The sequence below is a fragment of the Erpetoichthys calabaricus genome, chromosome 4, assembly GCF_900747795.2.
Source record: "Erpetoichthys calabaricus chromosome 4, fErpCal1.3, whole genome shotgun sequence".
Taxonomy (NCBI): Eukaryota; Metazoa; Chordata; class Cladistia; order Polypteriformes; family Polypteridae; genus Erpetoichthys; species Erpetoichthys calabaricus.
Genome location: NC_041397.2, coordinates 137,191,716 through 137,217,516, shown reverse-complemented (window position 1 = coordinate 137,217,516; position 25,801 = coordinate 137,191,716). Strand labels below are relative to the sequence as shown.

Sequence of the window (25,801 nt, the reverse complement as noted above, 5' to 3'; positions counted from 1 at the left end):
TAGACAGAAAATAAAGGTTTATCCCTGTACTTTGCCATGATATAGGTAAGCACATTTGAGAAAGAAAATGTGAAATCCTTAAATCACAGATGTCATTATTCGATCAAGTATTAAAATCTGCAGTGCTTCGAAAGCTTGACACAGTGTCGAAACCTGAGTATCGAGCAGCCCATCACTATCTGTGAGTCACGTAGAGTTTTCATTGTTGTTTGCGATTCTGGCCGCTTTTCGCGTACTGAGTTGTTCCGGAGTCACAGTTGAGAAACAGTTTTTTAATATCTTTTAAGCACAGGGGAAAAAATGAACATGTAGCCCGGTGCATTCTTTAACTACCTTGTGGCGCTGTAGTAGTACGGCTGCTTTGCAGTAAGGAGACAGTGGAAGATTGTGGGTTCGCTTCCCGGTTCCTCCCTGTGTGGATAGCAAATTATCCGCGACAAACAAACAAACTGTTTTACACGCTGCAAATCAATCCGCGCCGCTTTTTCAATGTTTTTTAAGCAGAGGGAAAAAAATGAACATTTGCAAAATCCGTAACGCTGCTTTCAGTAAGTACAATGCACACGCGTTTAATTTGTCAGCCGTCTTTTCTGGTTTGGGCCGCTTTTGCAGTTTTACCTCTTGTGTATATTATATCTTGAAATCCTTCGAGTTGCTAATTAACTAACTAACACCCACCCACTCAGCTTGTGTGAAAAAAATGCGCCCGTTCTTTCATCATTTTGTTGCAGCCTATCAAAGACTTGCTGATCATGTTTTGTAGACTCAATATATATTGGCTTTTCACTCAGCGCGAGGGCACGCATTCATCTCGGATTATTACATCCTGCTAGACTAATCTGCTACACGGCTGCGTTTGAAAAACCGACTTATCCCGGATGAGTTTCACCGGCATTAATGATTAGGAATCTGGTTGGAACAAAACCCTGCAGCCACAGGGGTTCACCAGGACCGAGTTTGGCAAACACTGCTGAACAGAGACGAAACCGACTCAGGTGAGGAGTGGGGGCGGGCAAAGTAGTTGCAGCTATTGATTATTCAGTGTTGTTTGCCTGGGTGTCTGATCTGCTCAACAGGACCATAAATAAAAGGAAAACAATGTGAAGGCAATGTCACAGGTGATCCTGTGGTATAGCGGGTCCACAGCTCCCTTTCAAAAGACCATTTTTAAATAAATAATCATCGCACTCACAGTGTAGCGAGAGGCGTGGATGTGTGGCTGAAACGGTTTCCGGGTAGACTCGTGCTTCGGGCATTTCTCCCCTGTGCAGTGTGTGAGCGAGTGAGGAGAGAGAGAGAGAGAGAAAGCTGGTACGTTAGAGTGAGCGAGAGCAGGCTCGAAGGCAATGTGTTCCTCTGGTATAGCGGGTCCATAGCTCCCCTTCAGAAGGCCATTTTTAATCAGGCGACTGACAGTAGTGGAGTCAGGCACAGAGAAGGTCAGCTGCAGAGAGAGCGTCTCGACTGTTGCAGAGCCTGAAGCAGGTGAGACGCTAATGAAAAAGAGGCACAGGGCTTATTGGTTTTTAAAGACTGCTTCCTTCATTGTGTTTTAACTTCAGTTTTAAAGGATTGCGCGGCTCTGTCTTGTGCTGCCTGTGTGTGCCTCTGTCTCTCTGTGGCGCTGCCTCTGTGTGTGTGCGTGGCTCTCTCTCGCGCGCTGCCTGTGTGTGCGCTTGTCTCTCTCTGGCGTTGCGTCTGTGTGTGTGTGTGTGTGCCTCTGTCTCTCTGGCGCTGCCTGTGTGTGCGCGGCTCTCTCTCTCGCACTGCCTGTGTGTGCCTCTGTCTCTCTCTGGCGCTGCCTCTGTGTGAACCAAGGTTCCACTGAGGTTGACTAATGAAAAGTCAACGTGGCTCAGAGCTGCAAGTGGACTGTGGCACAGACAATCAGAAATGACGGCATGTTTTCCGAAGCGTCGCATCCGAGTTGGTGGGCGTGGCTCTGTGATTTTTTTTTGGCGTATCCAATGGTCTAAGAGTTGGTGGGCGTGGCTCCTTCCTGCGCGCGCCGTTGGCGTCTTACTTGTCGGCGGTTTAGTGAATCCACGCCCCTTCCGCCGTGCTTTCCATGGGTGGCTACTTGTCTCCCGGCTTAGTGAATTATATATATAGATTTGACAGGTTATTATTATAAAGGACCAATTTTGTCAATCTGCATCTAAATGATGCTTTAATTGATTAATTACATGGGAAAGGTGCAGCTGTCCTAACTGACATAAACATATCATGATTTTGGAAATAGACAGCAGAGTCGAGAGGTGGGGTAGTCCCTGTTCTTTGAGTCCTAGATATACACAAACAATCACAGCCAGCTCGTAATCTTCTTGCCCTTTGTATACAACATAGCCCCTGATTAATGGTATACTATTTATTTAAGATACTCATACAACTCATGTGAAACCCCAACGGGGACAAACCCTGCTCTTTGATTTTATATTCTTGTATAGATTACATAAAACCCCACTCTTCAGGTTTTTTATTCCCATGTGTAACAGCACTCAGTAATTACAGAATGGGCTAAGACCGTGATCCCTGCAAATCCTACAGATGCCCCGGTAAATAGAATTGCAGTTGATCTGCAGGCAGAAGATCAGACCAGGCTGGCCACTAATAGTAAGGACAGAACAGTACTGCTGTTTGGTTGGTGATGATTACTTAGAAGTATAATACACAATAGACTGACCACACATTAATCTTTATCTGTACCCAAAGAGTTATTTTACTTCAGTGAAATTAAAATATTAAGATTACTGTCATGTTTGGTTTTCCCATTATACAATAAACCAGTTACTTTATTAGGTCTCACTTATTTATATAATTTTACATTTACATTTATTTGCTTGGCAGAAGCTTTTTTCCAAAGCGACTTACAAATGAGGTAAATATAATAGAGTATCATTAGGCTGGAGGCTGTTTGTTCAACTGTAGTAAGAAAGGTAACAAAAGTTGATTGCTACAAGTGAAAAGATTTAATAACTAATAAATTTACTAACCTAGATTAACAGTCAATGAAGCAATTAAACTTAATGTAACAGTAAATCGGCGAAAAGTATGAAAGATCATAGAGCATTTTTTTTTTTCAATAAATTAGACAGATATTTACGGAACAGATGGGTTTTCCATTACTTCTTAAATACACTAAGGGAGTCAGCAGGGATTAGAGGTGAATGGAGGTGAGCGTCTTGCTCCATCAGCTAGGAACTGTTCAGGAAAAGTCTAGATTGAGACTTGATACCATGCAGAACCTGAATTACCAGGTGCTGTTCCCTGGCAGACCTGAGTGGGTGAGAAGGAGCATAGTACCTCACTAGTGTCTCCATATACCAGGTGCTGACCCATTGACTACTCTGTAGGCAAGCATTATGGATTTGAACTTGATGTGTGCTGCTACAGGGAGCCAATGTAGAGAGCTAAAGAGAGGAGTGACCTGTGTCCATCTCAACTGGTTAAATAAAAGACAGGCTCCTGCATTCTGGACCAATTGCATTGGCTTGATAGCATATGTTGTAGTCCTGCCAGAAGTGAGTTCCAGTAGTTCAGACATGACAAGACCAAAGCTTGGACCAGAGGTTGTGCTGCATTGCATATTCTGTCATATAAGGTCTGATCTTGTGGATGCTGTAAAGTGTGAACTTGCATGAATGAGAAACAGCAAGAATTTGGTCAGAAAAGGATAGCTGCTCATCAATCACCACCTCAAGGTTTCATACTGACTTGGCAGGTGCTAGCGATATTAAGCCAAGCTGTACAGAGATGGGGAGTTGAACAGACTGGCTGGTTGGGAACATAAGAAGCTCAGATTTTGCCAGGTTGAGCTGTAGATGGTGGTCCTTCATCCAAGTTGAGATATCAGTAAGACATGCGGGGACTCTAGCTGATACTGTGTTGAGTTCAAGAGGGAACAACAGGTACAGCTGTGTATCATCAGCAAAGTACTGATAAGAGAACCCAAGGGATTGGATGATAGAGCACAGCGAGGTGGTATACAGAGAGAAAAGTAGAGAACCCCGCACCGAACCTTGGGGCACCCCATGCATGCCTGATGCACCTTTGACAGCTCTCCTCGCCAGGATACACTTTAGGATCTGCCACAAATGTAAGATTCAAACTATCTGAGAGCAATCCCTAGTTATGCTGAGGTCAGAGAGGGTGGCAAGAAGAAGTGTGCGGTTGACTGTGTTGAAGGCAGAGGAGAGGTCTTGAAGGGTCAGGACTGCTGACATATTGGTAGCAGTGATATTTCAGCTCTGATATTATAGTTTTTATTTTATTTTATAAAATTTTTATTTTTATTTCGTTCTCATTTTCAGTGGAGTCCAAATTTTTTAATATTTTTTTTAGTTCTGTGTTTAAAATTTTAGTTTTTATTTTATTTAGTTCTGGTCTTTTTACATAATAGTACAATTTTAGTTTTTTTTTTTTTTTTTTTCCACAAATTCTGGCGTACACATATTTCAATGCTAATTGGGGCGGAGTGGTGGCTCTGAGGCTAAGGATCTGTGCTGGTATCCCGAAGGTTGCCGGTTCGAATCCCCGTCACTGCCAAAAGAGATCCTACTCTGCTGGGCCCTTGAGCAATGCCCTTAACCTGTAATTGCTCCAGGGGCGCTGTACAATGGCTGACCCTGCGCTCTGACCCCAAGGGGTATGCGAAAACTACCAAATTCCTAATACAAGAAATTGTATAAGGCGAAATAAAGAACAAAAAAAAAAAAAGTTATGTTTCAGTCAACAAAATACACTCACCGTTCATAATGCCATTAAACACAACTTGACTATCAATGAGCAAACAGATTAAGTGGCCTAATGAGTACAGTCAACAAGATAAAATCTTTTAACCCAAGAAACTATTCTTTGTAAACATGTTACTGTTAAGCTTTAAACAAGCACGCATTTCGAGAGATTTCTTAATGTTGCAACGAAGTCCGTTGCACACAATGAAAATACTCGCTCGACTAATGCCTGTAATGCATGTGCACAGACAAGGTTCTGGCGCTAGCAGACTGTATGTTGACAATTTCTGCTGTCAGTACTGAAGCTGGTGAGGCACTGACTCCCTTCAGAGTCAGATTTACAAATATATGAACCCAAAAGAGTAGCTTATTCACTATACAGCTGGAAGCATACACATTGACTAATGTTTGTTTCATATCTCATCGGCATTCTTTACACACACATACAGGTAAGGTACATATTTGGCTAAGAAAGAACGTTATATTTATAGCAGCAAGAGAGGGCGCATTTGTTCCGCACCTTCCATGTGTTCTAAATTTGCCGTTGCAATTCCTCAATTAATACTCACTCAATACAAATGAAAGTACAGAGTGGTGAACAAAAAACACAGATTTTAATTTTGACCTTAATTGAAATATTTGTTTTTAAAAGCTTTTAATTCTGATGCTTTAATCAATATAGCACCGACTGTCCAATAAAAGGATAACAAGAAAAACTAAAAAATATTTTTAAGTCAAAATTTAGTTTTTAATTATTGGGTTTTTTTTCTTAGTCTGATCCCACTTTTCATAAAATTGAAAACTGTTTATGGTCTTATCTTTATTTGTAAGTGGATCCCATGAGCCTATCCTCCATGAAAATTTCCGTCACTTTCTTATAAAAGTCCTTCTTGTCTTCACTTAGTTTTAAAAGTCTTAATCTTCCATTTTGGCAGTCAGTTGGAATAATAAATAAAAATAAACGGACCGCTGCAGTGCACGTGACTTTCTGATATCACTAACTTATTGGCACCTAGAGCCTCTGCGTAGAAGAACAACCATCTGCCTCGCCATGTGCCTTTTCACTGCGGTTTTATGGTCGATCAAGCAAGACTAGATATGTCACACACATTCATTAAAGATATTAGCCAGACTGTGGAATGTCAGGGTGTATAATAAACGTGTCTGCAAACATTATATTGGTGACATACAGAGAGATAGCAACAGGCATGCTTCAATTGCATGCATCAACCCAGTGTGTGAGCGACAGTGCAGTCCGGGTTGAGGTGAGTCTCGAAAGTGCCGCATCTCAAGTTTCTCCCCTGTATTTGAACAGGAAATGCGCCAATTCAGTGATTTTGACTAAAAAAATGATAAAAATTATTGGAATCATATAGAAAACAAGTTTATAGCACAGACCAGTGGACACATTTATTTTATGTTATTATTATTAGTTGTTTTTTTTGACTTCAGAGGTATTGCAGTGTGCAGCTTCACTCTATTGCCCTGATATGACTTTGCTGGAGTATGTGAATTTCCCCTTGGGATTAATAAAGTTTATCTGTCGATCAATCGTCATGGTACTCCACTAAGTACTGGTCCTGCACTGAAACTCCAAGACTCTTTTCTTCTTCTTGCACGCTATAGTTGCTTTTATTATCATCTGCGTTGTAATTATTTTCACATGTTACTTACTCGATTTCTACCCGCAAATATCTGTGCAAAACTAGCCATCGTCAACCACATGTGCTTACTGCTTCAACCCGACAAGCCAAATGTGCTGAACAAACAAACAACGGTCCTTTACTGAAGTTACGCTACGTGACTATAGTAAACCCAAGTAACAAAATCACCACATAGTGAACAGCACAACGTAACTGAATGCTCAAGGCGACCTACAAACAGCCCTTCTGCACGACTGAACCGGACTGAACGAAAATGCTATCGCTTTTTTTTTGTTTTGTTTTTACTCAATTTTCGTTCTCGTTTTAGTTCGCTCACATATCACTGATTTTTATTTTTATCTAGTTTTAGTTTCTCTGTTTGCCTTAATTTCTGTTCTCATTCTTGTTAAACGAAAAATAATATTTTTAGTTCTATTTCTCGTTTTCGTTGTGAAAATATCAGTGGTTGGTAGTTCTAGCAAATCGTTGCTGGTTGACCACAGTCAGTAGAGCCGTCTCAGTCAAGTAGTTCCTTTTGAAACCGGACTGGTTAGTATCGAGCAGTCCATTCTGTACTTAAAGAAAGACCTGGGTAGAAACAGCATGTTCATGTAATTTGGATAAAAAAGGAAAGGAGAGAGACAGGCCTGTTATTTTTAACTTGAGATGGATTGAGTGTTGGTTTTTTGAGGAATGGGTTTATTAGTGTGTTTGAATATGGTACGGAATGTTCCTGAGCTGAGTGAGATGTTAATGATGTGTGTAATTGCAGAGATGAGTGAGGGGAAGATGGCCTAAAGGAGATCTGAGGGGGGTAGGTCAAGTGGACAGGTAGTAGGATGATTGGTTAGAAAAGGTTGGAAACAGTGGCAGAGAGTGGAGAGAATGTTGGGTGATGTTTGGGAGGAGGAATAATAAGTGGCAGTGAGAACTGACTACTGATAGCAGCCTCCATATCCTGAAAAAAGGTGTCAAAGTCATCAGCAGTCAAGGAGGTTAGGGGAGGATGGTTAAGAAGGAAGGTGAATGTGGAGAACAGATAGCATGTGTCGGTGGAGCTGTTAATTCTGGTCAGATAGGACCTTACCTTAGTGTTCATGGTGGCAGAAGAAAAGGATACAAGAAGGGACTGATTTCCTCCATTTCCTATTGGCTGTCCTGAGCTCAGTAAGTTGATTGCAGAGTGCTTCAGAGAGCCAGGAACAGGAATGTCTTTCGTGTGCAGGCCTGGAAGAAAGAGAACAAACATTTTCAGGGCAGAGTCGAGCATAGGGTGTCTGTGGCAGTATTGGTGTCAAGAGAAAAGTGGTCAGGGGGAGGGAGAGCAGAGGTGACTATGGAAGAGAAATTGGTGGGAGAGAGGGAGCTGAGGTGATGGTGGAAGGATACAGTACGGGGAGGAGAAGAGTGAAAAGAGAGAAGCAGCAGAGAGAACTGAATGAAGTAGTGGTCAGACGTGTGTAAAGGAGTGACAGTTGCGTTTGCGGGAGTGCAGTTGCATGAGAGAACAAGTTTGAGCAGATTATCAGTCTTGTGAGTCAGTGGGATGTGGAGTTGTGTGACGTTGAAGGAGGAAAGAAGAGCAAGAAATTCAGCAGCAGAAAGGCTGTCCAGGTGGATGTTCAGCTCACTGAGAAATAAAAGTGGACTGCCGTCATCTGGGAGGGAAGAGTCCATCCAGCTCATCAGGGAAGGTCTTGAGCAAAACTTTGGGGTGATAAATAACAATAATGTTTATGTTAATTGGAAATGAGACAGTAAATTAAATTTAATTTAAAATTAAATTGCAATAAAACTGAACTCCTGCAAATTGGGACTAAAATGCAACTTAATAAAATGAGCTCCTTCCCAGTCTATCTTGGTGGTGATCTCATCAGACCTGCCTCTACTGTAAAAAAAATCTTGATGTCATTTTTGATTCCTCCCTCTCTTATTCTGCCCACATAAATCACATTAAGAAACTTTCTTACTTTCACCTCCGTAACATATCCCGTGTTCGCTCCTTCCTGTCCTTCTCTAATGCTGAGAAACTTGTCCATGCTTTTATCACATCTCACATTGATTATTGTAATTCCCTACTGGCAGGTGCCCATTCTAATCTTCTATCACAGCTCCAGCTTATTCAAAACTCAGCTGCAAGAGTCCTTACTCGAACCAGCAGCAGCGAGCACATCACACCCATCCTGCTCCGTCTTCACTGGCTCCCTGTGTCTTACAGAATCGATTATAAAATCCTACTAATAACCTACAAAGCCTTAAATAACCTCGCACCAAACTACATCAGTGACCTACTCCATCACTATGTGCCTGCCTGCCCACTAAGGTCCTCTGATTCTGGCAATCTTGTTGTACCCCACACTAATCTACACTCCATGGGTGACAGGGCCTTCAGCTGTATAGCGCCCAGACTCTGGAATGACCTACCGAAATTGATTAGATCAGCTGACTCCAAGAATTATTTTAAAAAACAACTCAAAACTCATCTGTTCAGGAAGGCTTTTAGATCTACTTGACTTTATTAACCTTCTCTCAGTTTACTTCTCTGTCAAGATGCTAATGTAACCTGTGTGTGTGTACTAGGCCATCAATTATGTTGTCTGTTTTTTTTTTTTTTTCCCCAGAATTCACTGTCTTAATCGTCTTTATTTATTTATCTGGTTTGTACAATGCTGTATACTGTATATGCTGCCGTTCTTTATTATATTCTGTAAGTGCCTTGAGCATGGGAAAGGCGCTATATAAATAAAATGTATTATTATTAAATGCATGGTACTCAAAAGTAGTGAAGTTGCTTACATTACCAAGGAGCATGAATCTCTAGCTCTTGGACGTAAGGATACCTGCCCTCATACCCTCACCAGTGAATTAAGTCTGCTTTGTTGACTGTAGACTGGCAGTTCCGCAAGCAAAATGAATTACTGTAAAGAATTACTGTTTTCACTAATATCACTAGCTAGATGGGGAACTTATTTCAGATACTTTTATAGGGTGGTATTGATAATTATTTTATACTAATATTGGTCATTTGTTTTAAAAGTTATTTTTTATTAGCTAATTATTTGATACTACTCTATAGAATATTATTTCAAAAATCTTATCTTCATTAAAACAACCATAGATAGTCATAGACTAGTATTGGATCGGTACTAAAATTTTGATTTCAGTATCGATATCAGCATTCAGACCTTAGTACTGGGACCAAAATGGTTCTGATGCATATTAGGAAAAACTCTAAAACCCCCTAATATTACTCTAGCCTCCCATCCTATCTTGTCAGCTGTGAAGTCCTAATCACATTGAAGAAATAAATAGGCTTTCTCCTTGAAGTCCCAATCACATGAAAACAATAAAGGGTGTCCCCATGAACTCCTGAGCATGTCAAAGCAATAGTTCTCCTTTGAAGTCCAGGTCACGTTGAAGCAATAATTCTCCCGTGAAGCTCCTTTCATGTTGAAGCATGTAGTTATGTTTAATGAAGTTGATGACATGGATGTTTTTCCACAAGTTGTAATAGCAAGTATGGAGGATGGCAGGTGGGGGATTGACAGGAAAGCTGATGTTTCCTTCCAGGCACTGAAAATTCCAAAGTGGTCGTATTGCACCTTTTTAAAATTTTTGTTTTTCGGTACTTTTCCAATTCTGGTAGCACAGACCTTCCACTGCTAACATTCATCAATCAGTCCCATTTTCACATCACTTGAATTAGAATCTCCTGTCTGTAAGGCTATTGGGCCATCACAGACATATTTGTGCTCTGCTTTTAACTCCATTGTGAAGTGCTATTATAAAGTAATCCAGTCTTCTAGCATATGTAATTATGTTCTATTGTCACTGTTATTTTTGAATATGACTAATCGGTGCAAAAATATTTAATAAAGAAAAATGTAATCATTTATTGACTAAGGTGGTAAAATGTTAAATGCTCCAATTTTCATAATAGTTAACTTAGTTGTTGAACGCACATTAATGTTATGCCATGCATACATTTTCCAGCTTGTTTAATTATTAGTTTGTTAGTGTTTCTTAAATTAACAACACTTAACAATGTGCTTTGTTTGTTAATTAGGGTTTGCAACCTGCCTTGAATTGTATTGTGCATCATTAGAGCTCTAGCAGTAGAACGAAGTGCACATTTTATTTCTTGCTAAAGGATAATGGAGTAATCCTGTTATCTTTGAAAAACACTAAGAATTTTTAACAATATGAGAAGACTTTTAATGTTGAAATTAATTAATCAAATGTTATCTGAGATAACAGGAGCCTTTCAAATCATGGGATGGAAAGATTCTGTCATCAGATTAGACTCTACTATAGAAAGCTCAAGAGGGGGTGAGGTGGAAGTCTAGTTGGCCTAGCTCTGTAGGACTGAGACTGTGTCTCATTTTGTCCTTAACTTCCTGTTGTACAATTAACCATGGACCTCCCAGAAGTTTGTTTTCTGCAGGGATGGTGCTCACTGGAGTTTTTGTATTCTCCTCCTTTTGTTAGGTGGACATAGTTCAACAATTAATTAATGGGCAGATATTGTTGGTTCTATTCATGCTATTCAGTTTCATACTACTTTGTTTTTCCATGTATTTAAACAAATCTGTGTCTTTATATGTACTAATTCTTTCTTTAGTAATTTGTAAAATTTACACTTGAGTTTTACCAGAAAACTTCTCATGGCACTTTGTGCATGAATTCAGTGAAGTGAGCTATACCAAAAAAAACTAAATTGAATGGAATTCTCTTTAACAGATTTTCTTTGAATAATTCTGGGAATTTTGTGCAATTACGGAGTGCTGGCAATATATGTTAAGTTGCTGTAATTGAATTAAGCAAATTTATAATTAGCTTTTAAATTCTAAATAAAATGGTAATATTTGATGTGCATCAGTATTTTTTCTGATGAGTAGATGTTGAAAACTTTCTAATTCTTAACATGCTTTTATTTCAGAAAAATAAGGAGTATGTCAGCATTTGTAAAGGAGGGTTTATGGGTAAGTTACAAAGATAACATTTTAAGACTTGCTTGGTTAATATAAAGAAGTTAATTATAGAATTACAGTAGGTCTGTTGTAGGATTAAAATGACAGCAGATTTTATTTCAGATGCTTTTGGTATGTGCAAGGCATTTTCCTGCTGTGCATATTGAATTTTTGTATACTCTTTCTTTATTCTTATGACTAGAGGCTAATCATTCTAAGATTTATATACAAACAAATATTGTAGTTTCATTAAAATTTCTGTTATTGGGGTTCCAACACTTTTACATATACCCCTTACACTGAAAAGTGTGTATATCTCAGTCAAAGCATTCTGCCTTTCTTAAGACCAGAACAGATGAATACACTTCTACCAACTCAAAAAAAAATTAAAACGTTTGGTTGACCTTTGGTCAACATTTGAATTTGTACTTCTATGAGTGCGCAGCAGATGATCAAATGAATGCTTTGATAGTACATTTAACAATTACACAAACCTTATTCAGAGTAGGAACTCTATTTAATGTTTAGTTAATAAGTGAAGAATGTCCTTACTTGTGTACTGTGATTGCCAGAGTATTTCCAGTACCAATAGGTATTTAGTGTAGATTTTTAAAAGCACCACCAAGATTTTCTTGGCAGAATATATATGTATCTTCTCATGGCTGGTTTCATTGCTGGTTGCATTATCTGGTATAACTTGGGGATGATGGTTGACTTGTGGAAATAGTCTGTCTAGTGTCCATTATTAACTTAATAGTTTTCTGATAAACACTCAAAAATTCCTTATACAGATTATTTGTAAGTTGCTCTCAATTCTAGTATCGCAAAAAAATCAAAATGAGGGAAAAACACTAAAGATCAGTAAACATACTTAAAGATCAGTTTCTTAATTTGTGAACTACTGTGAATAAGTGTGTTTTTCTTGATATTATAAAAAGATGGTAGAAAACAGGACTTCTTCTGGCCTCTCAGTCCATAAAGAAACCATAGCTTTGGGAAAAAAAGGAAAACTTTATTATTGACTGCATTTAATGTGTTTTAGAAACCACAGACAATTTTGCATGTTTCTTATGTAGATTCATGAATGACACTACTTTGTACATGCAGTAAATACAATTTTTAAGTGCTGCGCTTGCTTGACGACTTTTTTTTCTTCCCATGCATGTCTTCTAAATGGCACTATACAAATCATAAGCTCTTATCTTACTACATACAATATTGATGTTTCCAGGTTGCACCTAAACATTGTGCATGCAGTGAATTGAACATTTTAATAATTGTACAAAAAAGAACAGGTGAAAAGAAATAATATAGTGAACTACATACAAAGTTCACCTCCTGCTTGTCCTCGCTCCTTGGACGAAAGACTCTATTACTGATCTGTGCAAATGGTTAAACTTTACAAAGAATGCTTTCTCTCTGGGCTTGTGTTGTACAAGCCTGTACACTTTCAAGACACTTCGCTGTTTCTGATTTGTGAACCAGAGTTAGCGGCACAACATGGTGTGACATTCAGGGGAACACCTCAGTTCACTGCAGTATTGCATGTATTTCACCATCATGGGCTACCCATTCCCCCATGCCATTCATCGAAGTATTTGTATATAAGCGCGATTGACATATTTGTATGTATTTTATACTGCATCACAAGGAGTAAGAAGCCGTGGACAGATTAGGGAGTAGTGCATGTACCAAAGGACACAACTTGTTAAGCACATCTTCTTTGAGATTCCCTGAAGTTTATGCCTTCCAGTTGGCTTCTAGTAGCAGCCTTTGTTTACATAAGGTGGCAGCACCGTTTCTGTGCGTGATTACAGCCTCATTGCTCAGTCCAAATAAAGGACACAGGGCTTTACAATAGCCAATAGCTTGTTACAGCATTATTATCAATAGATACATATAAATGAAAAAAAATTCTATAAGATCTTCAATTTTAATTTAATTTAGTCAAAGCATTTTTTTAGATTTTTTTTTAATCCTAAATATTGATATATTCAAATGTCCTTTCTTACTGTCCTAGATGTACCATCCTGACAACTCTTTAATAACAACTTTTTAACTAAATAAGAAATAGTGATTGGTTAAAGAGTGAGTTAACTTTGCATTATGTACAGTTTTTTAACTTAACACTGATGTTTTTGCTGTGCATGATAAAACAAAGTGTTTTTTACGCTATCTGATGCACAAGCAGTTTGTCCTGTTTGTACGTGCATATTCATAAAATGGTGATTGTTTTCTGAACCAGTCTTAGGAAAAACAAAAAGTCAATGTTAGATCTTTGAACCCACTATTTTCATTTTCATAATATGATTTTGGGGAATCACCATGAACTTATTTGCACCAAATATTCAAATGAATATTTTGATGGCCCTGGTGTTTTATTCATTTAGGCTTTTTTTTACTAAAATTACAACAAAAATCATAAACTAGTTGTAGCCTGCTCCAAAGTCGATTGTGTAATCTATTTATTTGAAAATTGCCAATAGAAGTAATGGTTGAAAATATTGCCTGATCATCAATATATGAAAAATCTTCAATGTCAACCTTGGTTCAGGAGGGACACTAGATATTTTCAGTTTTTTTCTGATCCAGAATTGCAGATAACAAATTGTGGATCTATACTGCATAAAATGTTGTCTTGTATACATAGTCAGATAATATTGTATTGCAGAAAACCAGGATTTGCTTACAAAGACTTGGACAACATGCATCCTTATATAACCCACATGCCCCTCCCATTTACTGCCAAATAATGTATAACCTGTAGGTTAAATTTGACAATACAATACTCTCTGCAATAAAAATTGCTCTAGGTGCCGTACTTGATTTTTTCTTGGCCACTTATTTTTAGCTAAAAGACCACATTACTTAAATTTCAGATGCTATATCATAGATGAGAAAACTATGGTTTGCTAAAAGTATTTTCCATTAACTGTCATATCTCTCTTGCAGCACTCCAACAGCACCTGGCTGATATCAATGTGGATGGACCAGATAATGTTTATGTACACTGGATTGTCAGTACTTCTGGTTCTAGAGGTAGCATCAGCTCCTCTGCCGATGTAAGTTTTCCTTATAATAATGGAACAGCTGCATTGTTTAATCTGTAACTGGAAGCGCTACCATCTTAGAAGAGTACATTGTATTGGTCTTATGCAAATAAATTATTTAACTGTTATTTTCATAAGATAATACTATCTCTACAAAAGTATCTTGTACAGTCAGGGAACACATTCTAATTTCTCTATTATGGAAGTAGAAGATTAGCATGTACACATCCATAAAGATCATGTAAAGGTGCATTTATTATTAAAAGTGAATTAATGGATTTATTTACGCAAGAACACTTAAATCCTTTAAAATGTCATTTCTGCAATATGATGTAGTACTAGGGTGTTGTACCATGTTAGCCATTATGAATGTAGAGAAAAGCCAAGCAAAATGACACCTTTTATTGACTAACTTTAGTTAGTCAATAAAAGGTGTCATTTTGCTTGGCTTTTTTCTGCAATATGATGGAAAGTATTAAACAAAATGTTAATAGATGGTAATCCGTTTATCTCATAATTAGCTGGGAGAATTAATATTGTAAAAGTTATTATAATCCTAAATCTCCTACAGTATCTTTTTCAGAGCACTTCTATATGTTAATAAATCAGAACAATACATTTTTACAAAAGAACAATTAATTCAGAGCAATTTCTTGAAATATCTTAATTTTGCTAACTGAGCGGGATTTCATATTCTATTGGGAAACATTTTCATAATTGCTGTAGTAAAAAACTTGATAACTTTAAAATAATTCAGAGTTACATGGTGAATTATTACAGTGTATTACCAAAGGAGTGTAGACCTTCATTAGTAAAATAGCAGAACCCAGGAGGGGGCAAGTTGTTCTAATGGACTGAAGTTGAAAATTTTTGTTAAGAAGACAATTTCTTCATTTCTGTATTTCTTTTTTAACTCATTTTTATTCAATTGCCATAAGAGTAATTATCTGTTTTCTTTTCTGACCTGTTATTATTATTATTTCATTTCTTGCTCCATTCAGAGTGAATCCTTAAACAGCTTGGTTGATGGTAAAGGGGTCAAGTCCCTGGTCAATAAAATGACTTTTGCTCTCAAGTCTAAGTCTGTTAACGTCAAGGAACGAGTAATCAGCTTTATTGAGAACACATCTACACCTGTTGACAGGTATGATAATGGTGTCAAGTCCAGTCATGTTCTGAGATTCTGGGGATTTTTCACTTTAGTGAATGCAACAGTGATTTGGGAACTTATAAACATGTAGAAAAATAAAGATATCTTGCTTAAACATCATAAATTCGAAATAAGTATCTGTTCTAGTTTCTTTCATGTAATACTTAACATACATACCAGAGATCAAACATTAAAATGTTTCATCAGAGGGTACACAGGTATAGTTGTGAATCTTAAATTAACTTCACTAGTTTTTCAAGGACAGTATCAATTTTTTCAGTAAACTAGCTGCTACAGATTCATTTTTTTATAATAACGTTGGGTAACCCGCAACAGAGAGAATTTGCCCTTTATGTCTTTTGGATATTGATAGTATGAAAATCATAAAGTTTTAAATGCATAAATTATTTTGCTTTCGCTTTGTGCCTTACATTCCATATCCTTTTCACGAATGATTTTGCTATTTAAAGAATTTGTTTTAAAATTTTACTAGAATTCATTCTGACCTGTACCTTAATTCATAATAGAATATCTTTCAATCTGCCATGGCCAGAAAAGATGATCCCTGATAGGTAAGAAGCAACAGATTTCATACACACGTTTTCTTGCGAGCATGAAATCCGTAATAATAAAGCACCTGTTTAGAGACACAGTGATACTAACTGGGTTGGATGTCCACAGTTGAGATATGGATGACTTAACAACCTTAGTGTTAATGAGCACGGGTAATTCAATTTCACACGGCTTGTTACTTCTCTTTTATATCATGATTGCAGAATCATTTTATGATTTAAACTGCCCTAAGGTGCTTCTTTTATTTGCACTTTCATTTATATAGGATGTTAAAAGTTCCTGGAACTCCACATGTAGTAGTAAATCTCAAGCTGCCATTAAAGAAGATATGGGAGTGTCTTTTTTTTTTTTCCCCCTCTCCAGCAATAGACTGTACTCGATATTTTGTGTATCACTGTGATCTCTGAGGTGGTTCATCAAACACTAACAAGGCTTTGCATCAGCTGCTGCACAAATAATCACCCTATGGTTTTCTTCCACACTCAAAATATGGTAGTAGCTGCTGCTTCAGGCTGTTGTGCTTCTCCTCTGCTTTTGAAAGTAAAGATACTGAACTGGCATAACACCATGCCACATTTTGACTAACTGATTCCTTTAAGATGGACTCTGGACTACTAGTACAGTAGACAGTTTTATCAGTTTCGTCCACTGTCTTAAGTGTTTCCGCATAATTTTTCTTTGTAGAAATGTAATTATTTTATAATGCCATGTATGTATCATTCAGGTCTGTTGTATTAAATGTTGATGAGTACATTTAACCTAGATGCATACATCATTTGAAATTGGAAAGGAACTATTGCTGTCCTTAGACATTTCTGTGTTAGTTATTCTGACATGTTAGGTTAAACCTGGCAAACAGTATTTGGGGATAAGTATTTATTTAGTATAAGCAATTATTGTGTGAATGAAGTCCAATAGTTAACATAAATAACAGTCATTTAATTGGGCTTCAACTGTCTACTTCCACATAAATAAATCATTTCCTTCTTTGCTTGTTGTTTTGACTGTACTGTTTACAGATCTGACAGGTTATGCTTATCTGGTAATGTTGGAATCTCATCTTTTTATTGTGCCATTGAAAGATTTTTATTTCCTATGAGTCATATTGTGTAAAGTTAAGTTGTGTTTGTCATTCTTATTCATGCAATCTTAATTTAAATCTTACTGCCGTTGAAACAAATATACATTACTTCAAATAACTTATCTTTTGTGGAACAGGATCATGTAACAAAAAAAGACAATAATTACATGCACAAAATGAAATAATTTCTAAGGATGGTGTTTTTCGGCTACCATCGCTGGGACTAAAATAGTAAGTAAATGTTCTGAATGGAGCAGCATAACCATTGGAAGGAAAGAGAAGTAGAGAATAGTTAGAGAGAGAGTGACAGCTGCCATACATGACAGTGTACTTATTGTTAAATTAGAACAAAAACTGGATGTAGTCTTCACTGCTTTTTTAGAGATCCGTCATTGGATGACTGATAGGTTAAAAACGAGATGCTTAGCAAGTTTAACCTTCTTAAGAGCTTGATAATACAATGGATAGTTTTTACAAAAAGAGTAGTTTTTTCTCTATTTCAACCTCCTGCTCTTCATTCCCAGAGCCAGGTTTCTGCATTTGTAGTCATGGAGTGAAGATACAGTTATGTACTAATTTATAGCTGACTGAGTTGAGGCCATTTGTGTATATGGCTGAGGGCCATAGGAAAACAATAGGGTGGTAATGTTCTACAGATTGCCAAAACCAGATGCAATAACAAAGGTTTTTATTATTATTATTGTTTTTTCACAGGGCCTTATATGTTTTCTGACTTTTGGAGGGCCCTTTATGGTGGCCATTTCTTATGCATTTAGCCTAACTGTGTTTCTCGTCGTTTAGATAGATAGATAGATAGATAGATAGATAGATAGATAGATAGATAGATAGATAGATAGATAGATAGATAGATAGATAGATAGATAGATAGATAGATAGATAGATAGATAGATAGATAGATAGATAGATAGATAGATAGATAGATAGATAGATAGATAGATAGATAGATAGATAGATAGATAGATAGATAGATAGATAGGTAGGTAGGTACTTACCTACCTACCTACCAACCAACCAACCACGGGGAAATTCACATACTCCAGCAGCAGCATACTGATACAAAAAACAATATTAAATTAAAGAGTAATAAAAATGCAGGTAAAAACAGACAGTAACTTTGAATAATGTTAACGTTTACACCCAAAATGCCCCCACCCCCATGTGTGTGGAATTGAAGAGTCGCATAGTTTAGGGGAGGAACGATCTCCTCAGTCTGTCAGTGGAGCAGGACAGTGACAGCAGTCTGTCGCTGAAGCTGCTCCTCTGTCTGGAGATGACACTGTTTAGTGGATGCAGTAGATTCTCCATAATTGATAGGAGCCTGCTGAGCGCCCGTCGCTCTGCCACGGATGTCAAACTGTCCAGCTCCATACCTACAATAGAGCCTGCTTTCCTCATCAGTTTGTCCAGGCGTGAGGCGTCCTTCTTCTTAATGCTGCTTCCCCAGTACACCACCACGTAGAAGAGGGCGCTCACCACAACCGTCTGATAGAACATCAGCAGCATCTTATTGCAGATGTTGAAGGACGCCAGTCTTCTAAGGAAGTATAGCCGGCTCTGTCCTCTCTTGCACAGAGAATCAGTATTGGCAGTCCAGTCCAATTTATCATCCAGCTGTACTCCCAGGTATTTATAGGTCTGTACCCTCTGCACACAGTCACCTTTGATAATCAAGGGGTCCAGGAGGGGCCTGGGTCTCCTAAAATCCACCACCAGCTCCATGGTTTTGCTGGTGTTCAGGTGTAGGTGGTTTGAGTCGCACCATTTAACAAAGTCCTTGATAAGGTTCCTATACTCCTCCTCCTGCACACTCCTGATGCAGCCCACGATAGCAGTGTTGTCAGCGAACTTTTGCATGTGGCAGGACTCCGAGTTGTATTGGAAGGCTGATGTATATAGGCTGAACAGGACCGGAGAAAGTACAGTCCCCTGCGGCGCTCCTGTGTTGCTGACCACAATGTCAGAGTTGGCCTTAGGGCAAAGCGAACGAAGCGACCGCTTCAGGCCCACAGCTGGAGGGGGCCCACTGCGCCCTCGGTATCAGTTTGCTTCGGCCCGAAATTGTCTAGGGCCGGCTCTGTACGGTTACGGTTGTCAGTGTCAAACGGAAATCATCAAAAAGTGATGGTTGTAGATGCCAGGAAAACGCATTTCTGCAGCTTAGAATGCAGGAAATCGCTGCATTCTAGCTAGCTGCAGTGGTCGGGCCCCTCGGTATCAGTTTGCTTCAGGACCGAAATTGTCTAGGGCCGGCTCTGGTCAGACCTGCAGTTCCCGAGACGCACATACTGAGGTCTGTTTTTAAGATAGTCCACGATCCATGCCACTAGGTATGAATCTACTTCCATCTCTGTCAGCTTGTCCCTAAGGAGCAGAGGTTGGATGGTGTTGAAGGCGCTAGAGAAGTCTAGAAACATAATTCTTACAGCACCACTGCCTCTGTCCAAGTGGGAGAGTGATTGGTGTAGCATATAGATGATGGCATCCTCCGCTCCCACCTTCTCCTGGTATGCGAACTGCAGAGGGTCGAGGGCGTGGCATACCTGTGGCCTCAGGTGGTGAAGCAGCAGCCGCTCCATGGTCTTCATCACATGTGACGTCAGAGCGACAGGCCGGAAGTTGTTCAGCTCACTAGGACGTGATACCTTTGGGACTGGGGTGATACAAGATGTTTTCCAAAGCCTCGGGACTCTCCCCTTTTCCAGGCTCAGGTTGAAGATGCGCTGTAGAGGACTCCCCAGCTCCAGCGCACAGACCTTCAGCAGTTGTGGCGATACTCCATCTGGACCCGCTGCTTTGCTGGCACAAAGTCTCCTCAGCTCTCTGCTCACCTGCGCTGCTGTAATTGTGGGTGGGGATGTCTCTCCTATGCTGGTATCAGCAGAAGAATGGGTGGAGGGTGTAGTACTCCGAGGTCAGAGTGGGTTAGGGTGGTCAAACCTGTTAAAGAAGTTGTTCATTTGGTGTGCTCTCTTCACGTCCCTCTCGATGGTGGCACCCCGCTTCGAGTTGCAGCCAGTGATGATCTTCATCCCATCCCACACTTCGTGCATGCTGTTATTCTGCAACTTCTGCTCCAGCTTTCTCCTGTACTGCTCCTTCGCCGCCCTGAGCTGGACTCGGAGTTCCTTCTGCATGGGCTTGAGCTCATGCTGATCACCGCCTTTAAAAGCCCTTTTCTTCTAGTTCAAAAGGCCCTTGATGTCACTTGTAATCCATGGCTTGTTGTTAGCATAGCAGCGTACTGTTCTTACTGGAAGTGCAATGTCCATACAGAAGTTTATGTAGTCAGTAGTGCAATCAACAACCTCCTCAGTGTTCTCACTATGTGATCCCTGCAAGGATATCCCAGTCCATAGTTCCAAAGCAGTCCCTCAGAGCTTGCTCTGCCTCAGTGGACCACTTCCTGAATGAGCGTGTGGTTGTAGGTAGCCCCCTCACTCTTGGTTTGTAGTGAGGCTGAAGCAGAACCAGGTTATGATCTGCTTTCCCAAGCACAGGCAGCGGGTTGGCACTGTATGCTTTTTTAACATTTGCATACAGTAAGTCAATAGTCTTATTTCCCCGGGTGTTACAGTCCACATACTGGGAGAAGGCAGGTAATGTTTTGTCCAGCGTCACATGGTTAAAATCTCAAGCAATTAGCACAAGCGCCTCAGGATGCTGTGTTTGTAACTTAGCAACATCAGAATGGATGATGTCACTCGCTATCTCCACATACAGAAACCTTAAAAATATCTGTCCCTCTATCCTTTCTGGATCCATTTCTGATCTTTTTGGGCGGAGTGGTGGCTCTGAGGCTAGAGATCTGCACTGGCAATCGGAAGGTTGCCGGTTCGAATCCCGTAAATGCCAATAGGGACTCTGCTCTGTTGGGCCCTTAAGCAAGGCCCTTAACCTGCAATTGCTGAGCGCTTTGAGTAGTGAGAAAAGCGCTATATAAATGCAAAAAATTAAAAAAAAAAAAATTATTATTATTATCTTTTACTGTCTGCACCTATTCCATCAACACTAGATAGTTTTGTTCACCACTATAACACAGCCCTTCACTCAGCATTAGATAAAACAGCTCCTTTAATACATAAGGAGGTTTCCTTTAAACGTTCAGCTCCTTGGTATAACTCAGAATTGCGATCTATGAAAGCAGCTGGCCGACGCCTTGAGAGAATGTCACGTAAGACTGGCCTCACCGTGCACATCCAGGCTTTCTCTGACCACCAAAGAGCTTACAGAGAAGCACTAACTTCTGCCAAGAACACCCATTATGGTAGAATAATAGAAAGTAGCCATGATAACCCAAGGGTTTTGTTCTCTGTAGTTAATAAACTACTCGAACCCGCATCTGGTCCAACTACCTTTTCTACTGAAGTCTGTGAGGAATTCCTTCACTTTTTCCGTAACAAAATTAAAGATCTAAATAATTCAACCAACATAAATACATCATCTGTTTATATCTCTCCCTGTTTTCCCACTCCATCCAGCTCCTTCTCTAAGTTCTCACCAGTCACATCTGCGTTTGTTAATGACCTGCTTTATAAGATGAGGCCGACTACTTGTGTACTGGACCCCATCCCCACCACACTACTTAAATCCTGCCTTCATGCCATAATCCCGACTGTTACAACAATAATAAACTCATCCCTTGACACTGGCTCTGTGCCGCTCACTTTTAAAATTGCTTCTGTAACCCCAACGTTAAAAAAGTCTGGCCTTGATGCTGACAATCTTAACAATTTCCGGCCTATTTCCCACTTAACTTTCCTGTCAAAAGTTCTTGAGCGTGTTGTAGCTTCCCAACTCACCAATTACCTAACCTCTAATAATTTGATGGAACCCTTTCAGTCTGGTTTCAGGGCGCGGCACAGCTGTGAAACTGCTCTGCTACGGGTAACCAATGATTTGCTTATGGCAGCAGACTCTGGACAAACCAGCATATTAATTCTGTTAGACCTCAGTGCAGCATTTGACACTGTCAGACATGACATCCTACTGTTCAGAATGGAGAACATGCTGGGTATCTCTGGCACTGCCCTCCAGTGGTTCAAGTCCTATCTGACTGATAGGCAAGAGTTTGTTAGTCTTGGCAACAGTAGATCCAGCTCAGCGCCAGTCACACAAGGAGTCCCTCAGGGCTCTGTCCTCGGTCCTCTGCTTTTCTGTATTTATATGCTTCCCCTTGGCCATATTATCCGTAGTTATGGATTGGGTTATCATTTTTATGCAGATGATACTCAGCTCTACTTCAATGTTAAAAGTGGAACTTCATCAGAGCTTTCTCAGCTCACAACCTGCCTTAGTGAAATTAAAACCTGGATGGAGCAGAACTCTTTAAAATTAAATTGCAATAAAACTGAACTCCTGCAAATTGGGACTAAAATGCAACTTAATAAAATGAGCTCCTTCCCAGTCCATCTTGGCAGTGATCTCATCAGACCTGCCTCTACTGTAAAAAATCTTGGTGTCATTTTTGACTCCTCCCTCACTTATTCCGCCCACATAAATCACATTAAGAAACTTTCTTACTTTCACCTCCGTAACATATCCCGTGTTCGCTCCTTCCTCTCCTTCTCTAATGCTGAGAAACTTGTCCATGCTTTTATCACATCCCGCATCGATTATTGTAATTCCCTACTGGCAGGTGCCCCTTCTAATCTTATATCACAGCTCCAGCTTATTCAAAACTCAGCTGCAAGAGTCCTTACTCGAGCCAGCAGCAGTGAGCACATCACACCCATCCTGCTCCGCCTTCACTGGCTCCCTGTGTCCTACAGAATCGAATATAAAATCCTACTAATAACTTACAAAGCTTTAAATAACCTCGCGCCAAACTACATCAGTGACCTTCTCCATCACTATGTGCCTGCCCGCCCACTAAGGTCCTCTGATTCTGGTAATCTTGTTGTGCCCGTCACTAATCTACACTCCATGGGTGACAGGGCCTTCAGCTGTATAGCGCCCAGACTCTGGAATGACCTACCAAAATTAATCAGGTCAGCTGACTCCATGAATTCTTTTAAAAAACAACTCAAAACTCATCTGTTCAGGAAGGCTTTTAGCTCTACTTGACTTTATTACCTTTCTCTCAGTTTACTTCTCTGTCAAGATGCTCATGTAACCTGTATGTGTGTGTGAGACCATCAATTATGTTGTCTGTTTTTTTTTTTTCTCAGAATTTACTGTCTTAATCTTCTTTGTTTATTTATCTGGTTTGTACAATGCTATATACTGTATATTCTGCCGTTCTTTATTTATTCTGTAAGTGCCTTGAGCATGGGAAAGGCGCTATATAAATAAAATGTATTATTATTATTATTATTATCTGCCTGAGGAGGGATGTAAACAATAACAACAATGACGTATCCAAACTCTCTGGGCAAGTAATAGGGACGCAAACTTATGGCCAACAGTTCGATGTCCCTGCAGCAAGTGAAGATTTTGATATTTACATGTCCAGAGTTACACCACCTTGTATTGACATAGAGAGCTAGACCTCCTCCTTTGTGCTTCCCGCAGGTACTTGCGTGTCTGTCCGCTCTAACTGTGCTAAACCCAGGTAGCTCCATGTTAGCATCTGGGATAGTTTATGGTCCCGTGACCCAGTTTTGCCTTTATTATAACCAAATTACAGATAGATAGGTAGATAGATAGATAGGTAGGTGGGTGTTGCTCTTCTGGGAGAGTGTTCATTGGTTGTTAGCTATTGCATACACAGAGCCCACCCCAATGACTTAAGACAAAATCAAACCTGTCAGTGCAATTTAAAGTTCAGTTGACTGCCGGTCATGGGAGCACACCATGACTGCATCAAATGCTCTAGTGTTATTTAAATGAAGTCTACGACTAAAAGTCGCTGAAAAAAGTTGTGTAATTGACATGTATTAACACTCTGTGTTTCTAAACCTTAAAAACAAAACTTCACCATTGTGGTTTCTCCTTGATAAATCATTTAAAATTTCTATTAATCTGAGTTTTCACATGAACCAGCTTCTAAACATCTAAACTGTCACTGTACCTCACTCTGAGGAAGTCCAGATGGATTATAGATATTCTTTCATGTTGCTACCTCTTGTTGAGGAGAATTTCATTATCTTTTGTTTTTCTTCCCATTTTTATCTACATCTTTTCAAGTCAGCCATCATTCCAGGCCCCACAAATCCCATTTTTTTAAAGGAAATGTTTGCTATTTCTCTCAAGGATTAATAAGATTGTGTGATTGTGACTAGTCAGTTGAGGATGTAGTGTAGACCCATTATGTTTTTCTCTCTCTCTCTTCCTGTCTCTGATTTTTTTTCCCAGTTATGACTGGTCTGTGTACCTGTGTAGTGATTAACTTTAAATGTTTTTCAATTACTTTAAAACACATCTTATGTAAATTTTTACCAGCAGTCTTTCTGAATGCATGAATAATTTTGGCATATTGAGTTACCACTTGACTGTATGGTTAAAACCTAACTTTTTCAGGGGTGGGGTCTGATTTGTTTCAAACCTAGTTTTGTAAAACTTGACTTGCTTGTACGTAATGTTATTTGATTTTAATAAATTCAATAAAATAAAAAAATAGATTAAAATGCTAATAATAATGTAAAAACTATAATCTTCAAGATGATCAGTAATGATCTGTTAATCCTTTGCACCTGGTGCGAAATCTTCTCAGTTTAAGGGGATGATCAGAATAGGTGAAAATCTTTTACATGTCCAGAAAATAAATATATATATATATATATATATATATATATATATATATATATATATATATATATATATATATATATAAAAAATATACAGTACTGTGCAAAAGTTTTAGGCAGGTGTGAAAAAATGCTGTAAACAAAGAATGTTTTCAGAAATATAAATAATGGTTGTTTATTGTTATCAATTTACAAAATGCAAAGTGAACGAACAAAAGAAAAATCCAAATCAATATTTGGTGTTACTACCTTTTGCCTTCAAACCAGCATCAATTCTTATAGGTACACTTGCACAAAGTCAGGGATTTTGTAGGATTATAGTCAGGTGTATGATCAACCAATTATACCAAACAGGTGCTAATGATCATCAATGTCACACGTAGGTTGAAACACAGTCATTAACTGAAACAGAAACAGCTGTGTAGGAGGCTTAAAACTGGGTGAGGAACAGCCAAACTCTGCTACCAAGCTGAGGTTGTGGAAGACAGTTTCATGTCATGGCAAGATTGAGCACAGCAACAAGACACAAGGTAGTTATACTGCATCAGCAAGGTCTCTCCCAGACAAAGATTTCAAAGCAGACTGGGGTTTCAAGATATGCTGTTCAAGCTCTTTTGAAGGAGCACAAAGAAACGGGCAACGTTGAGGATCGTAGACGCAGTGGTTGGCCAAAGAAGCTTAGTGCAGCAGATGAAAGACACATCAAGCTTATTACCCTTCGAAATCGGAAGATGTTCAGCAGTGCCATCAGCTCAGAACTGACAGAAACCAGTGGGACCCAGGTACACCCATCTACTGTCCGGAGAAGTCTGGCCAGAAGTGGTCTTCATGGAAGAGTTGCAGCCAAAAAACCATACCTCCTACGTGGAAACAAGGCCAAGTGACTCAGGTATGC

General features: G+C 39.2%; 1 protein-coding gene across 2 annotated transcripts in view; it reads left to right on the top strand.

Moving 5' to 3' along the window:
* The window catches only part of tbc1d23 (TBC1 domain family, member 23), a 138,544-nt gene that overhangs the window by 92,081 nt on the left and 20,662 nt on the right, over positions 1–25,801 (top strand). The window contains exons 12-15 of one of the 2 annotated variants that reach the window (XM_028799835.2): positions 11,316–11,358; positions 14,299–14,408; positions 15,398–15,540; positions 16,074–16,118. In XM_028799835.2, coding sequence (XP_028655668.1) covers positions 11,316–11,358; positions 14,299–14,408; positions 15,398–15,540; positions 16,074–16,118 — 341 coding nt within the window. The remainder of the gene's footprint in view (positions 1–11,315; positions 11,359–14,298; positions 14,409–15,397; positions 15,541–16,073; positions 16,119–25,801) is intronic. The other variant, XM_028799836.2, reaches the window with a different exon arrangement.